Consider the following 16,763-nt stretch of genomic DNA (forward strand, 5'->3'; position numbering starts at 1 on the left):
TATAGCTGTAAACATCCGGTTAATATGGATTTCAATTTATTTACAGAATCGCGCAGAATTTAAGGATGTATGCTTACGAGGAAACCAGAGATGGTGCAGAATCGTATCAACGAACAGTTCGTGGTAATTTTTCATTGATGACATTACAATAGCTTTTCAATTTTCCGAGTGAAATTGTATTTTTCTGGTATCAACATGCAAAAACCTGTTTCATTTCGGTAAAATTTATGATATTGTTATTTTAAAAGTACTTTGTACTTACGTCAGTGTTAGGTGTATAAGGTAGTGCAAATCAAGTCACTGAGTCAAAGTTTTAAGACAAAGATATAAAAATCGAAATGGACAAAGCCACATGCGAGTAACCTAGTCCAAATAATTGTACGTTGACGGATTTTTTTAGATTTTTGATATGGCAAATCCTTCACGTACAAATTGTTTAGTATCAAAAGTGGGTAGTTGTTCCGATCAGGATTCTGGGTAAAAGCATATAGCGTCTATAAAATATCATAAAAACAAGAAATATTACCAGATAATGTTATTTTACATTAGTTCCGTAGACAAAAAATAAATATCCAACTTATAATTATGAGTTTGACGGCTTTTCTTCATTTCATTCTGTCAAACATAACGATATATACATGAAGGGCACCTGCAAGGCTTCAGGGCACAGTTTTAAATCGCTCGGAACATTTCGGCCATGGTCGAGTTGTTAGGAATGTGCAACGAGGTCTATCTCGAAGCTTTGTCGGAGGAGGCTGAGTTATTACGATTGTATTGAGTTGTTCCCCTTCGCATAATTGTTTTCTGTGTCAGTCAACTTTCGTTTTATTGGAAAGGTAAACAACTTGTTTTAATGCATTAAATGCTTGTTTAGTGCAAAATAACATTTCACTTACATGGTAAAATATGAATATAACTCTCTATGATCAATTTCAACCATAAAATACTTCACTTAAAACAATTTCAATATATTTAAAACACCCCCGTTTTTTGCACATTCCCGTTTAGACGTTAGGGATTGGAAGAATCCCGTATAACACGTCTATTATTTTAGACTAGCGAGTAACCATGTTCGATGGTGGATGTCCCCTAGACTAGCCTACAGAGGCAAGTTGTTTAGGCCTTGCATTATTTGAAAGCACTACATAAGAGCCCCCTTACCTCAATGAGGTTGTAGAATTTAGTCGCAGGGAACAGGACTTTGTGATATTTTTTGCCTGTAACACTAAACACCTTTGCAAAGGAGTTCATTGCTCAAAAATGAACAGCTCATGCAAAAGTCCTGGGCATACACAGATTTTGTTATTTTTCTCTATCTGTCTCTGAATAATGTCAACTCCTCTTCCAGCGTTATAAACATGATAGTTGCGTTCAGGCTTGGTAAGGAAAGTGAAAAGTAAAACACTGCTCCCTTATCTAAGGCTGAATGGTTGTTTATAGTAACTGACTATAAATAAAATATTGAAATATGCCACGGCTACAATAAGGCACGCTACATGAGTAAGTTTTACCCAATTCTGCAAGTCAAACATGTTGTTATCCGCAAAATTTTATATTTTTTATGGTGAGGCAATGAAAGCAGTGCACAACCTCTGATATTATTATCTCGTGTCAAAATGCAAGTTGTCCTTTCTTCGTGCAAATGCATATCAGCCACTTTGACCATTGTTATCTATATGAGTAAATTTCTTTTAAAAATAAAACCAATGGAAGATAGATAGGCAAGTTTTAATATATATTCAAAGTGTTTTACATTGGTGAAAACTAGCTCAGATTATACTCCATAGTGCACTGATAGTGATAGTATAAGCACATATAATTTTTTATTTACAGAGAGAGCAAATGCCAGTCTGCATGATCTGGAAGATGTTTTAACTGGAAGTCCAAATGCTACCCTAAACACGAGCACCAGAGCTAAAGAACAACTAGCCACAGCCGTACACCCGAGACATCTTCGTTGGTATGAGGCAGAGGCTAGGCCACAGAAGTACAGAGATGCAGTCACCAGTCTACAGCATATACTCAAAGACACAGAAACTCAGGTATGAAAAACAAGTGTTTTTTCACTACTATAAATGGAACTGATATTGGGCCCAATTCACAACTCCAAAAAGACTGCGTTTTTCACCACAAAAGTGGCAGAAAAATTAACAAATCTAAAAATAATCAAATTTGCATCATTCACTTCATTATTTTGGCAATGAATTGTTGTAAATTCCTTCTTATGTATTTAGATAAGCATGAAAGTATTTTGATCAACTTTTCAATAATCAGATGTATTAAAAATCGCCATACCATTGTCTTTTTTACTTTAACATGTACTAGCATAAAATAATTATGAAGATGAGAGTTATAAAATTGGTTGAGTTTTTATAGCCATCTGTAGTTGAACATCATCTCACAAGAGTATCTTAATAAAATTCTATATTATATATAATATAGGCGTCAACCCCAAGCCCAGTTAAGCCGCCCAGCCTCCCCCGAGGACCCCTGCCAGGCCCAGAAGAGACTGCATCCCTGCTTCAACAACAGGCAGCATACATACAGCAGATAGAATCTGAGAACCAGTATATGAAGGTAATAGTTAACTCTCAGAAGATATATTTAGAATTGTATCAAGAAACTACACTGTTCTTAATGGGACACAAGTCGAAATGAACCTAAGGTAACATTATGGCCCACTCAAACTGGTTACACACTATAAATTCTGGTAAAATGTTTATTTTATAAGCTGGAAGTACAACATTTCTGCCTCTAAAACTAAATATACTTAAAAGTATATTAGGTTTTAGAGGTGGAAATATTATAAAATCTTTGATACATTTACAAACATTTGTTTTAGTTTTTATTTCATTGAGTGTGAATATTTACATTGGTACGTATGTAAATGGAAATACAATGTATTGTATATCCCTCAAGGATGAGTTTGCCAGTGTACGAATCAAGATTCGAGATGTGATAGAAGAGAACCACAGGCTCCATGAAGCCCTCAAACACAGCGTGATGGAGGAGATTGGTGATGATATGGAACTGAACAAGGTGTGTACTGAGTTGATAGGTTCTGAGTCCATATTTGCTAACGTTAGTTTGAGACTCAGGCTCAGAAAAGCAAGATCTTAATTTTGTCGTAAAAATGTTTTAACAGTATCAAAGATGGTAAGAATGGCTGTTTTGACTCAAATAATTGTTCTACAATCAGACACACATCTTTTGTCAAAATTTACATTACAGATATTTTGAATCATTTTTAGAAATCAGTTTTCTGAGTCTGAGTATGAAACTCAGACTCACATCATTGGTAAATGCGGACCCAGAGTTGACGGGTTCAGGAGATTTTATTTCATAATGATTAATGCTCTTGTTTAGTTTTTAGTTTTCAAAACTTTTGAAAAGTGTTTTGTCAACTTAAATCTGAAAGTATCTATAAAGTATGAATATTTTTATCATGTGATGAAATCAAAACAAACCTTTCGCTCTAGTGTTAACTTAGATAGTTCGAAATGAAGCAACACAATTGCTCATCACTCTCAAAACTGATATCCTGGAGTACAAGCATATGTTATGATTCAAAATTATTATAATTGTTATTATTATTATAATTATTTAAGTCAACACTTGGCTGATTGTTCAGATCTTTGTCATATTTAACAACGTTATAAATGTCATCGTTGTTAACTTAAAATCTTAACTGCTCTGGAAGTTGAATGGATACACTTGTGATGTACAGTGTTTCTTCCAAGATTTGAGACAACTGTTTCAGCTGTACCTGTTTCATTTAAATATATGAGTGCATCATCAAATAATTCACGATGCAAGTTAACGATGATCTCATTAATCACGTTGTTATCTTAAACTAAGCTCTGAACAATTGAATCACTGCGATAGTTTCTGTAATTTCAGTCTCATCTTAGTTATAGTGTACGTTCAACACACTATGTATCAGGTAACCTTTCAATTTTTACTTTCAAAATACCATTTACCAATCTCTCTTACCCTACACATCAATATTTTTTCAAGGTTCCACTTTGTTCCATTACAGGTTGGCAGTGTGCCTGAGAAGTTTGGAGAACTTAACATCAGCATCAGCCAGGGAGGTGGTCGCCAGTGGCAACATGAACTGGTGACTTATTACACTCAAGTCTTAAGGCCACACCAAATTGATGTTTTGGGGATTACCATACCTATGTTTTTGAAAATTGCAAAAATAATAATTCTGTTTTAATTGACAGATACTTTTTTTCGTTGTAAAGCTTGGAATAATTCAACCATCATTCTGACAAGCATTTTTTAGACACTTAATTACTCAGATTATAAACATGGGTGAAAGTTTTCCGTATTAATATGGAATTCCGTATTTTCAGTCTTCTCAGGAGTCATTTTTCTAAATCGTGTAAATCCGGGGAGTTTTTTCGGGGGGTGGAGGGGGTAACCTAAACCCCATCATCAACATCGCGATCTACTCAAAATCGAAGAAAATCGATGGACCCCTTCCACCATGGGCCCTGCGGCCCCCTGGCCCCCAGCTTAATTTTTCAGTATTTTGAAAATTTGCAACTTTCACCCATGTATAAAACCCTTTTATTTCAAAGCAATGTTGCATTTGATCATGCAAATCTATTTTTTGAAAGGTAATTCATGACGATACTACCTCAGCATGACTTAAGTTTGAAATTGCACTCAGTGGGGAGAAATGTTCTCAGTTTTATTCAGAGCACAATTATGTGTTATAGTTATATATAAGTATATTAATATAATAGTATTTGCTCGAGCATAAAAAAAATAATAAACACTGTTCTATTGCTCATAAATTTTCCGTCAAAACCACATTTCCTCTATAATTCTCAATTTTTTTTACCACATTCTGAAAGTTTGATGTATCCACAAAAAGTCAAAGCTTTTTAGAATGTCACGAAACATTAAAAAGTTGATAGCAACAAGTATACATCTTCTCACTAGGAACTTGCTGAGAAGAATTTGAACGTCGTGAATTTGACAGAAAATGATAGAAATTGTGTTTAAGAGAGAACACAGGCTCCTATGACAAACGTGTTTAGCATGAATGTATTTTTAATAATATAAAACTTAAATAAGTTTTAATAAATAAAAAGAAATATATAAAGATAATCTGAAGCTTTTAAGTCTATGAAGGCAGAAGAGTGCATATGATGGTCTACAAGAGAGCAAAAATGGGCTACTGAAAAAGTACACCCATTTAATAACTTTTCAACTAAAACCCCTTTTAACTTATAAACATATTTATGATTCATTTGAACTGAATGCTCATGACTAAATGTTGATCAAATTTTTCAGGAAAAGCTGACTGCACTTCATAATGCCAAAACAGATCGGTTAGAAATCCAGCTTAATCATACAAGGTTAGTGGGTTTTTTCAGCCCTTTTTGGGGCCAAAATTCAGCCCCATTCCCCCCCCCCCCCTGCCAAGATGAAAGTTTCCTTTAAAATAAAATAGAGCCATTCATGAATATGTCAATAGGTTTGACCTTAATTTAAATTTTGATCCATATCTGTGCTATGAGTAATTTATCATGTATGTATTTACTTTTATTTATTTATCTGTCCCCATTCACAGAGAGGAAGTTGTGAAGTATGAGCAGTTGGTCGAAGATCTACGTGCCCAGCTCCGTCTTCGAGACGCTGTGCCTACACATGAGGACGGGCTCGGTGATATCTACCTCTCAGAATCTCAGCGAGGTCATCACACAGTCGTCATAGACCGGCTTACCAGGTAATTTAATAATGTGGGACAGATGTCCGCCTCTCACACAAGAGATTGTAAGTTTGGTCCCCGCCTGGGGAACAATCTCATGACCTCCCAAAATGGACATCAGTTCTGGTTTCTACCCAACAAACGGAATGGAGCGTAATTCTATAAGTGGTCATTTTTCGTCACTATCAAGCTAAAAGAAATTAGTTTTAACTAACATAGCATCCTTTGTTAGGATGATTGATAGTAAGATGAGATAAAAATTAAAGAGCTTGCATAGGCCTGTTGTTATTATAGATGCTATCTTATGGTTTATTCATGCTTCTATTGTTTGTTGAATTTAACTTCGAAAGTATCTTACAAATTTACCTAGAATTTAGCCTTAAAAATATCTAACCCAGAATTTGAAGACAAGAAGTAACTTGTGATATGTATTCTACAGAGAGCGTAACGACCTCCTCGAAGTAATAGCTGGGTTAAAACACAAGGTTACAGATATGGCCCAGCGAGAAGACGAGGCTTATCAGCAGATGAAGAAGGGCATTGAACTTGTGGAGCAGGCCCAGCTAGAACAAACTCAGGTACATAAGGCCTTGCATTGTTTTGTCTTGTATCATATTGTATGGTATTGGTATCTATTTGTTGTATGATTATGTTGTATCAAAGTACTAGCTCCTCTGTTAGTTGAAGAAATGTTGAAGAGATATTGTCGTAGCCTTGGCATCATCAGCAGCACCATATTGGCATGTAATAAACTTTAACCTTGGGCATAAATCCATAAAATTTCTATATATTCAAATACAACTTGGAACACGTGTTACCAAAGATAGGCACATGCCCACCAAGGCTGATAACTCTGGTTTTAATAATTGTTGAGTAATGTCCCCTGTTTAACTGAATAACACAAGACAAGCGTTGGCTTTTGGTTCGTGGGGCTTTTGTTTCACCAAACCATTTATATAGGCGCCTATGCTTATTTGGTAGAGATTTTAACCTGCAAGCAGGATGTCCTTCATTTGATTTCCAGACTTGCAACATACTCATCTCAGTGATGGGGGGTTACTGTTAATAAGCATATTAAAGGGGTTGAGTCAGGATTTAATTCGTTATTGCAATGGATATACAAAACTTAGGGAGGCAGTTTATGTAATGCAGGGGATCAGTCGTGAAGAATATCAATAGAACTTGCATGACAAAAGACTAATTGTCCAGACCTTTGTTTAAGTTGACATTGTCTTAAACAGCATTATGTTAACTCTTTAAGGTGGCATTTGTTGTGCTGATAAATTTCAATAAAAACAAGTACAGGCTGAGCTGAAACACTTGTCTAAATATTTTGTAAGAAGTACTGTGTACTACAAGAGTGTTTTTTGGAGCCTCCAGAGTTGTAAAGCTTTGAATGTTAACATTGAACAATGATGTTAAAGGGGCTGTCTCACAGATGATAAAATAGCGAGAAAAAAAGAAAATTGTCGAAAAACTGACATAAATTTGGCATCGATGTGTACAATGCATTGAAACTTACTAACTGAATTACCACATAGTTTACAATTTATTTAAGTTTAGCAGTTATTTCGTATTTTTCCATTAAAAAAGATTACTGGGTATGTCTACCAGGTAGAATTCATTCCTTATGCATGATTGGCTAGTCAGTTATCACGTGATATTACCGAGGTAGGTGTATAGCTTAATTATGTCACCCGATTAGAATAAGCCTTTGTAGCTCAGTGAGGAAGTCGCTGGACTTCAATTTTGGCGACGCGGGTTCGAACCTGGTCTCCGACACAATTTTTTTTTACATTTTGGTACTTTTTTTACAATTATGATATCACAGCGTAACACATTCTATTAGATAATTGTCCTGAGATTCGTTACAGAAAAAAACTTTTTTTGGTGCCAATCTGTGACACAGTCCCTTTAACAACGCTGTTATTTTTAACAAAGCTCTGAACAATAGGCCCATTGTCATGTAACATCGTGCAAAATTCGTGACACTTCTTCTTTCTTTCCAGGCCCTTGTACAGCGGGAACAGCTAGCTGAGGAGTTGAACAACATGAAGGGTCGTTATGACAACCATGTGATGACCACACAACAGAGGATAGCGGAGGAACGCGAGGCCACGCGCAAGGAAGGCAAGGTCCTCGTAGACGAACTCAACACCAAGGTAACTGTAATTAAAGTATTAAAATGGTTATGAAACACCAGTTGTTTGGGTACAAGTGAGCTGCTTTTTGTGTTTTGTGATTTATGCAAGTATCAGTGAATTGCAATTAACTTATTAAATGCTTTATAACACTTGTGCTATTGTTATTTCAATATAATTTATCATTTAAATACATGTGCTGTACTATTTAATCCTCAAATTTGTTCAAAAGAATATGGTTGTTTCCAATTCTGATTTTTTTTTCATCCTATCTTTGGTATAAGTGGTATTTTCCCGAATTTTCTTGTTGTTTTTTTGCCTGCGTCCTATCTATGATAGCATCCTAGACACAGGGATTAACGGTGCTAATGTCAAAAGAAATATTGCAAACAACCGTTACACTCAAATGCAATTTAACATACATGTATATATGGTCACAACAATTTAATGTTTTGTTCTCCAAATATTTGCCGAACTGGCAAATAAACATACATTTTTCTCTTAAGTTTTAAAACAAGAGCATACAGAAAACATTTGTTTTACCTACATGTATATGATTAACAAATTAAAGAATTTCTTATCTTTGTTTTTCAATCAAAGAGCAAATAAAACAGTTTGCCTATTCCAAGATGGAGAAAGCCTGGCTAGATATGGTTGAGATTATTAACCAGCTTATGACTGAATAATGAGGCCAATTGAAAGTATAATCACAATTTCTCTTTCCTTTTACTTCAGATCAGAGAGTTAACTGAGCAGTTTGCCTCAGCGTAGTTGGAGTTGGAGAAACCATTACAAGTTATGGTTGTGATTATTTAGCAGCTTCACACTGAATGTTGTGATATGGCAACGTAATTAACATTGTCAGAATAGATCTTATCTTTGACTCAAGATCAGTCAACTAACAGACCAGTTTGCCTGAGCCCAAGTCAGAGCTGGAGAAACTATTACAAGATATGGTTGAGATCATCAAACAGCTGAACTATAAATGTTGTGATATGCCAACTTGAATAAGAGATTATCACAATTATTGTTGTTTTACTCCAGATCAGAGAGATGACAGAACAGTTCCCGGTTCAGTCGGACATGGAGAAAGCTTTGACAGGCATGATTGCGCTTGATACTGAATGTTGTGATTTGCAAACTCAAAATAAAAATTATCACAAATTGTCATATTTTTTTATCAAGATCAGAGAATTGAAAGGGAAGTTTTCCTCAACCCAGTCAGATATGTAGAATGCCTTAAGAGACAAGGTTAAGATCATCAACCAGTTCGACACTGAATGTTGTGATACTCCAACTCAAAATAAATACATGTATTATCACAATGTATCTTATCTTTTCTTCCAGATTAAAGAATAGACCAAGCAGTTTTCCTCAGCCCAGTCGGAGATTGAGAACCCTTGTGAGAACGGTTGAGATCATTAACCAGCTAATGACTGAATATTGAGGCCAATTTAAAGTATAGATTATCACAATTTCTCTTTTCTTTTTCTTCTCATTAGAGAGCTGACTGAGTAGATTGCATCAGACCAGTTACAGATGGAGAAACTCTTAGGAGACAAGGTTGAGATCATCATCCAGCTTATAACTGAATGTTATTAAAAGAGCCAACTCAGTAAAGGTCATTACAATGTATCTTATCTTCTCCTCCAGATCAGAGAGTTGACCGAGCAGTTTGCCTCAGCCCAGTTGGAGATGGAGAAGGCCTTGAGAGACAAGGTGGAAATCATTAACCAGCTTGAGACGGCAAAACTTGAGATACGAAGATATGACAAGGAGCTCTCTTTGGTGCGTTTTTGTCTTATTTTTCATGCAGTTGAATATTGTAGCCTGTAGCGGAATATTAGTTTTGCTTGTAGCAAACATAGTATGTATTTTGTCTAGTAGCTCAGTAGTGAGCACACTGGCTTCACACAAGGGGATCATGGGTTCAATTTTGGCTTGGTTGTATGTAGTTTGGACTTCACCAAGTTGTAGTAGTAGTAGTAGCAGTAGCAGTAAAAGATCATAATGACATGAAGTGCAATAAATTGGAACCTTAACTCAATTTTAGAAAAAAGTTTTTTGTGACCATTTCTTGTCTGAAGCAGAACTTGAAAACTACCAAATGGAACTAATACAACTTCAATTTAAATCCTACAATGGTAAAGCACCAAGAGAAGAAGTGCAGTGAACAAGAACAATCGCCCTATTTTAGCCAATTACAGAGTAATTGCCCTTTGTTATCTTTTTCTTGTTTGGAACATTACTTAAAAACTACTGGATGGAATTTAATTAAACTTCATAGGATGGTAAAACACAATGAGAGGTAGTGTAGTGTACAAGAACCGTATCTCTATTCACAGCATTGTCATTTTTATGGTAGATTTCTAAATAAATGGAAATTACCAATGATGAATTTTAACTCTTTAAATCATTTAAAATTATGCTGCTCTTTGAACACAGGCCACAGAGAATTTTAGTGCTGAAAGTACCAACTCTAAGATACAGAAAAGCCACGCCGTTAACGAGGCCAGCAGACTACGCACAGAGTTAGACTCAGTCAGGAGGGAAAAGGATCAGGTATGTCTGTTTTAGACACTTACTATTTCTGCTCCAGAAATTTTGTAATTTTTCAATACCTCATGATTAAACTTCATACTATGGAATTAAATGTTGACTCCTTCTATCAGGATCGTGACAGAATGTTATCAGAGCTGGATGATTTCCGGCGACGGCTAAACAAGGCAGAACGAGAACTGGTGAACAGCAAGGAGGAGTGTATCCACTTAACGGCTAACACACAGGCACTAGAGAGAGAGGTATGTATTTTGATGGGTCTGAGATTCATTATTATACCCCCATCATTTGGATCATACATTGTCACATTCCTCGGTTTATCCCCTTTTTGTTTCTTATTAGTCATTGCTCCACCTAGGTCTTAATAGCAAGGTGGGGCACACTGCTGCCTTTTTACTACTGCCTGCTGTGCCCTTTTGTTTAACAGAGTCAATTTTCAGAAATCAGTAAAAAAAAAACTATACCGGTAAGCTGGGCTAGGCTGTGACAGTTTTGAGAGGGAGCAGACGGACGATCACAAGGTCATCACACAAAAGAAGAGAAACTCACGGCCTGCTATTGATACTTAACCTTCTTCATATGTCTATTACAGCTGCACCTTGCCAAGTTAGCTCGTGACAGTGTCGAGAGGGGACGGACGGACGATCTCAAGGTTATTACAAGAAGGGCACAGTCCCGCGAGGAGGAACTCACAGCCACTATTGGTGATATGGAGGAGCAACATGGTATACACTTTGGACATTTATAGCTTCTTTTTTTTTCAAGGGAAATGATCATGGTGTTATAATAGCATTTTTGTTGTTGTTTTGGCATCATCCATGTTGCCGGTAGTGTAAACAAACCTGAATGTTAGTCGTAAGCTTAAACCTAAAATCTATTAATTATAAAAGTTACATGAAACTTAATACAAATGTTCATTTTGACAATGTACTCATTCTTATCAAGTCCCATAACTTTAGCTTAGATATTTGTTGAGTTTTGATTCATCAAGAGTTGAGAAATTTTGGCAAGTGATGGTGTCTGTTTGCTGTGATATCACTTTTCACATGCATCCCCGGGCCAGTATTCAATATTGATCTTATCCTTATCCTTAGACATGCCTCAGTGATTCCATTCAGCCTATTGGTCTGCTAAATATACAGGCCAATCAAAACACTTAGTTTCTAATCTTAAATTTAAGTTTAATCTAAGAAGTTTATTGAATACTGGTTACTCTGGTAAATTCTTGAATTTGGTTAAAGCCAGTCAAAATGTTTACTGATTGGTCAATATTTATCCAATAATGACTGTTGACCAATTAAATTGCTTCCATGTGCCATATAATGAAAAGTTAACCAAAGTTTTATACAGTTTGCCTATGGGTTTAAATATCATTCCACGAAACGCAGCTTTTTAAATGTTATCACAGACCTATATAAACCAGTTATGAACCTTAAACCTATGGTTTATAGGTCTGTGATGTTATGAACATGATTCAAATAATTTCAAATATTAACATAAAACCTTTTTTTAAATTTTGTATAAAAATATTATTTCAGAATGAAAAAAAAATCTACTTATTACCAACCATTGGTTCTATTTTTAGAACACACAACTTCAGAAATGGACACAGTTTTGTCAAAACAGAATAAGCTGATTGGTAAACTGAAAGGCGAGTGTCGCAAGCAGGCTGCCCAGATAGAGCTCATTCTTAAAGAAAGAAGGTATGTGTTTTTGGAAAAAATATGTTGATGGGTTTTGGTCATAGATTTTATGCTAGCAACGATTTTTAAAATGTTTTAAAAATTGAGTTATTTTACTGTAACATGTTTATGGACAAACACCAAAAAGCAACTCCCGGGTGCTAGGTTGAGCAGAATTTTAATTTTGTAAATTTCGAAGCTAAAATAATTCATTTTCAATAGTGTTTCTAACGCTTTTTGGCAAAATAGAGCAATTTCTATCACAGTTTAAAATGATAAACAATAGAGGTCTACTGTGCTCTAAAAACATTTTCTTTACATTTCAATTTTTTCAATTCTTGATACTTTTAAGTAGGGCTTCCATTAACAATTTGAAACTGGAAGTATGAATTTCCTGTCCATCAATTTTGGAAGTTTTTCACTGAAATGTGGAAGTTTGATTGTCCTGAATACAATATCTTTTTCCACTATATGTTAAAAATCAAGTAATTTGCAACTTTAACTTGTCAAATTTAAAGACTTATATTATAATAATTCATTTTACTTAAAGACTGATTGAAATTGTGACAATAAAATTAATATTGACACAAGATTTTTATATTTTTATACTTCCAAGCTTTCTACTTTGGAAGTTTTCTTTAAAATTATGGAAGTTTTTGTACTTCCAAGGAATCTATTTTGGAAGTTTAAACCCATTTCTAGGGAGTAATATACTTCCAAACTTCCTTTAATGGAAGCCCTGTTTTTAAGTTATCAATTTTAATGAAATTTAGTTTAAAAAAACAGACATGACAGGACATGTCTAGTTCCCCTATGTCTAGTTCCCCTATGTCTAGTTCCTCTAATGTTTCTAGGGGATCACATAACAATTGTCTTTTCCCATAGTTGACTAGAAGTGTAGAGATCCATCTTTCTATGTGATAGGCACGAGACGGGAAAGCTACGTCGCCACAATGAGGAGTTAAAGAACAGGCTACATCGCACTATAGCAAGGCTGAAGGATCTGGAAGATCAGGTTGAGCAGCATTCACGTGTTGAGGAGAAACTTACAGAGAGACTCAAGATGATGGACGAACACGCACAGCATCAGGGTGGGCAGGTATGGCTGTCTTTTTACCAGTTACCGTATTTGTCCCAACACATTCAGAATATATAATCAAACGGCTATTCATTTCCTTTATTTTGAAGGTACGTATGGCTGCTAAGAAATATTCCATCTGAATGTAGTGAAAGATAGTATTTATAACCTTCACTCTGGTTCAAATGCTCCTACCACTGAACATGATGTAGACCATATTCATGGATGTAAGACTAAATCCGCTCTGCAAACCCACCTCCCCACCTCCTTCCCCCCGACCCCGCACAACCAATATTTGCATGCAGACAAAATGAAACCCATCATTTATGTCGTTTGTGTGTAGAAATGATGTTGGTAAATATATTAAAGTGAAATATAATTGAACACAACATATATTGTAAATAACCTTTGAAAACAGCAAGAAAAGTTGTGCATTTCGTCCGCCAATTTTTTGTCTGTCTCTGACAGTGTTGTTTTCCTTTCCAATTGAAAGTTAGCCAATCGACAGCCATTCTCTATACACCTGTGCTCAATGCATTCGATTTTGATAGAGGGTAGTGCCACAGTTTTAAAACAATTTCATTACAACTGATTTGCTTTTGTCTTTAATTAAATGTAGTCAGTATGTGTATAGCAAGGTCCATAACTCTTATAATTAATAACTTAAATAATAATTGAGTTATACCACTTGCTCATTTTTCACACCCTGGCTGTATGAGTATTACCAAACAAATCACTCCATTCCATTCACAGGTGTTGGAGCTGCTTACACGACAGTCTGGCTTCATGAGAGACAGGCAGGTACTCGCGAGCGAGCTTGAGTTTCTCCGACGTAATATCTCAAAGAATCACGAGGCTGAAGTTGACCAGTTTATCTCGTCGAACAGGCGATTGGTTGATGAAGTGCTTGGTACTGTCAGGACAGAGGCTTCGGAGAAAACGGACCATTATGTGACCAGCCAGAAAAATGTAACTGAGGATAGTAATATATATTGATGGACCTCGAAAGACTTTGTTACAATGTCTACGTAGCTTGGCAGACATATTGGAATCATGTTGTCTGTCGTCATAGTCCAGGGCGTCACAATTCATGTGACGTCCACTCTCTAATTGATGCATTTTCTTTGTTGAAACTTTACCAAACTTTGTCATAATGTTTACGGGCTTTATATCCCTCAAATCATCAAATTTGATCAAAATTGAAACAAGAAAAGAAGAGGCCACTTCAAGCAGGCGACATATTCGATTCTGAAAGTTCTATTTAGTAGATATAAGGTAGGAAACTCTCTTTAAAAATAGAGATGTTTTGTGAAAATCACTTAAGGATGGACCCTTTTCAAAACAATTCAGACCAGATTTTTACTAACTTTATTTATATCATCAGTGATGTCGCAGCCATGAAATAACATCATTATATAATTTTGATATATAACTAGTTTAATAAATTTTGACGTGACATAATAGATGAATAGCCTCAAGAAACTGTTATTTACATGTTTACGACAATAAACTACTCTGTCTGTCTGTCTGTCTTGAAAATATGTGTGCTTTATTGCGACGTTTTAAGTAATTAGCACCTAAATCATTATTTAAGTGTTAATGATATAAATAGAATATGTCATTCATCATTTTTTATGATTTTTTTTAAACTTGTTTACTTAAACTTGCCAAGCCTTAGTTTATCAATTTTTGAAAACTGTTTTCAATAAATTATCAATTGGAATGACAACGAATGTACCGGTAATATGATCTAAATAAAATATTTTTACAAATTTGATATCAGGCACTGGTTTATATGATATTTCTGGTAGCATATTTGGTATCTGTTTTTTTTTTAATGATCTTTTTTGACTCCAAATCTTTCAGGAATGTGTCTGTTTAGGACCATGATTTTGAAAGAAAATCATTTTTGGTTTTAGAATCTGTGATATTTTATTGGCATTGTTTTGCAAGTCTTTAGGTATCATTTTGTTGTAAATACTGAATTATTTATTTACATGTAGTTGTATAAGACCTTTATGCTAAATAAACATTGAACTGACTTTCATAGTTGTATTCTTTATTGTTTCCATGGAAGATAGTGTGCAAGACAAGAAACTGAAAATTTTCTTAAGCTAACAAAACACAAGTCTGTTTTTAACCAGGTTTTCACAAAGTGAAACCTGGTTATTAGAATGGCGAACGTCGTTGTTTGGGCGGGCGGGCGGCCGGGCGGCGTCAAACTCACCTATGAAACTGAATAACTTTAGTAAGGGTTGACATATCTTGACCAAAGTTGGTCTATAGAAAGAGTTTATCGGTACCTTTCATCAGATTGCGTTTGGGATCCCTAGGGTCAAGGTCAAGGTCACTGTTACTAAAAATAGAAAAACAGTTGAAACTGAATAACTTTAGTTAGGGATGACATAACTTGACTAAACTTGGTCTATAGGAAGAGTTTATGGAGACCTTTCATGGGATTGCGTTTGGGGTCCCTAGGGTCAAGGTCAAGGTCACTGTTACTAAAAATAGAAAAACGATTGAAACTGAATAATTTAAGTTAGGGATGACATATCTTGACTAAACTTAGTCAATATGAAGAGTTTATGGAGACCTTTCATGTGATTGCGTTTAGGGTCCCTAGGGTCAAGGTCAAGGTCACTGTTACTAAAAATAGAAAAAACGGTTGAAAATGAATAACTTTAGTTAGGGTTGACATATCTTGACCAATCTTTGTCAATAGGAAGAGTTTATGGGTACCTTTCATGGGATTGCGTTTGGGGTCCCTAGGGTCAAGTTCAAGGTCACTTTTACTAAAATTAGAAAAACGGTTGAAACTGAATAACTTTAGTAAGGGTTGACATATCTTGACTAAGCTTGGTCTATAGAAAGAGTTTATTGGTACCTTTCATGGGATTGCGATTGGGGTCCCTAGGTTCAAGGTCAAGGTCACTGTTACTTAAAATAGAAAAACAGTTGAAACTAAATAACTTTAGTTCGGGATGACATATCTTGACTAAACTTGGTGTACAGGAAGAGTTTATAGATACCTTTTATGGGATTGTGTTTGGGGTCCCTAGGGTCAAGGTCACTGTTACTAATATTAGAAAAATGGTTGAAACTGAATAACTTTAGTTAGGGTTGACATATCTTGACCAAACTTGGTCTATAGGAAGAGTTCATGGATACCTTTCATGGGATTTGGTTTGGGGTCCCTAGGGTCAAGGTCACTGTTACTAAAAATAGAAAATGGTTCAAACTGAATATATTTAGTTAGGGTTGACATTTCTTGACCAAACTTGGTCTATAGGAAGAGTTTATGGATACTTTTATGGGGTTGCGTTTTGGGGTCCCTAGATTCAAGGTCAAGGTCACTGTTACTAAAAATAGAAAAACAGTTGAAACTGAATAATTTTAGTCAGGGTCTACATATCTTGACCGAACCAGGTATAAAGGAAGAGTTAATGGATACCTTTCATGGGTTTCGTTTGGGTCCCTAGATTCAAGGTCAAGGTCACTGTTGCTAAAAATAGAAAAATGGTTGAAACTGAATAACTTAAGTTAGGGTTGACATATTCTGACACAACTTGGTATAA

General features: G+C 35.4%; 1 protein-coding gene across 1 annotated transcript; it reads left to right on the forward strand.

Annotated features, from left to right (window-relative positions):
- On the forward strand, positions 1–15,230 carry LOC128207437 (serologically defined colon cancer antigen 8 homolog). The gene is made up of 16 exons (XM_052910356.1): positions 1–123; positions 1,834–2,042; positions 2,443–2,577; positions 2,920–3,039; positions 4,040–4,120; positions 5,311–5,375; positions 5,591–5,746; positions 6,168–6,306; positions 7,738–7,890; positions 9,523–9,657; positions 10,315–10,431; positions 10,542–10,670; positions 11,021–11,153; positions 12,014–12,131; positions 13,035–13,209; positions 13,942–15,230. The coding sequence occupies exons 1-16, from the start codon at positions 66–68 to the stop codon at positions 14,182–14,184; spliced, it is 2,166 nt and encodes a 721-aa protein (XP_052766316.1). The 5' UTR covers positions 1–65; the 3' UTR covers positions 14,185–15,230.
- Positions 15,231–16,763: the final 1,533 nt, after the last annotated feature.

The sequence above is a fragment of the Mya arenaria genome, chromosome 11 (assembly GCF_026914265.1).
Source record: "Mya arenaria isolate MELC-2E11 chromosome 11, ASM2691426v1".
In the NCBI taxonomy this organism is placed as follows: domain Eukaryota; kingdom Metazoa; phylum Mollusca; class Bivalvia; order Myida; family Myidae; genus Mya; species Mya arenaria.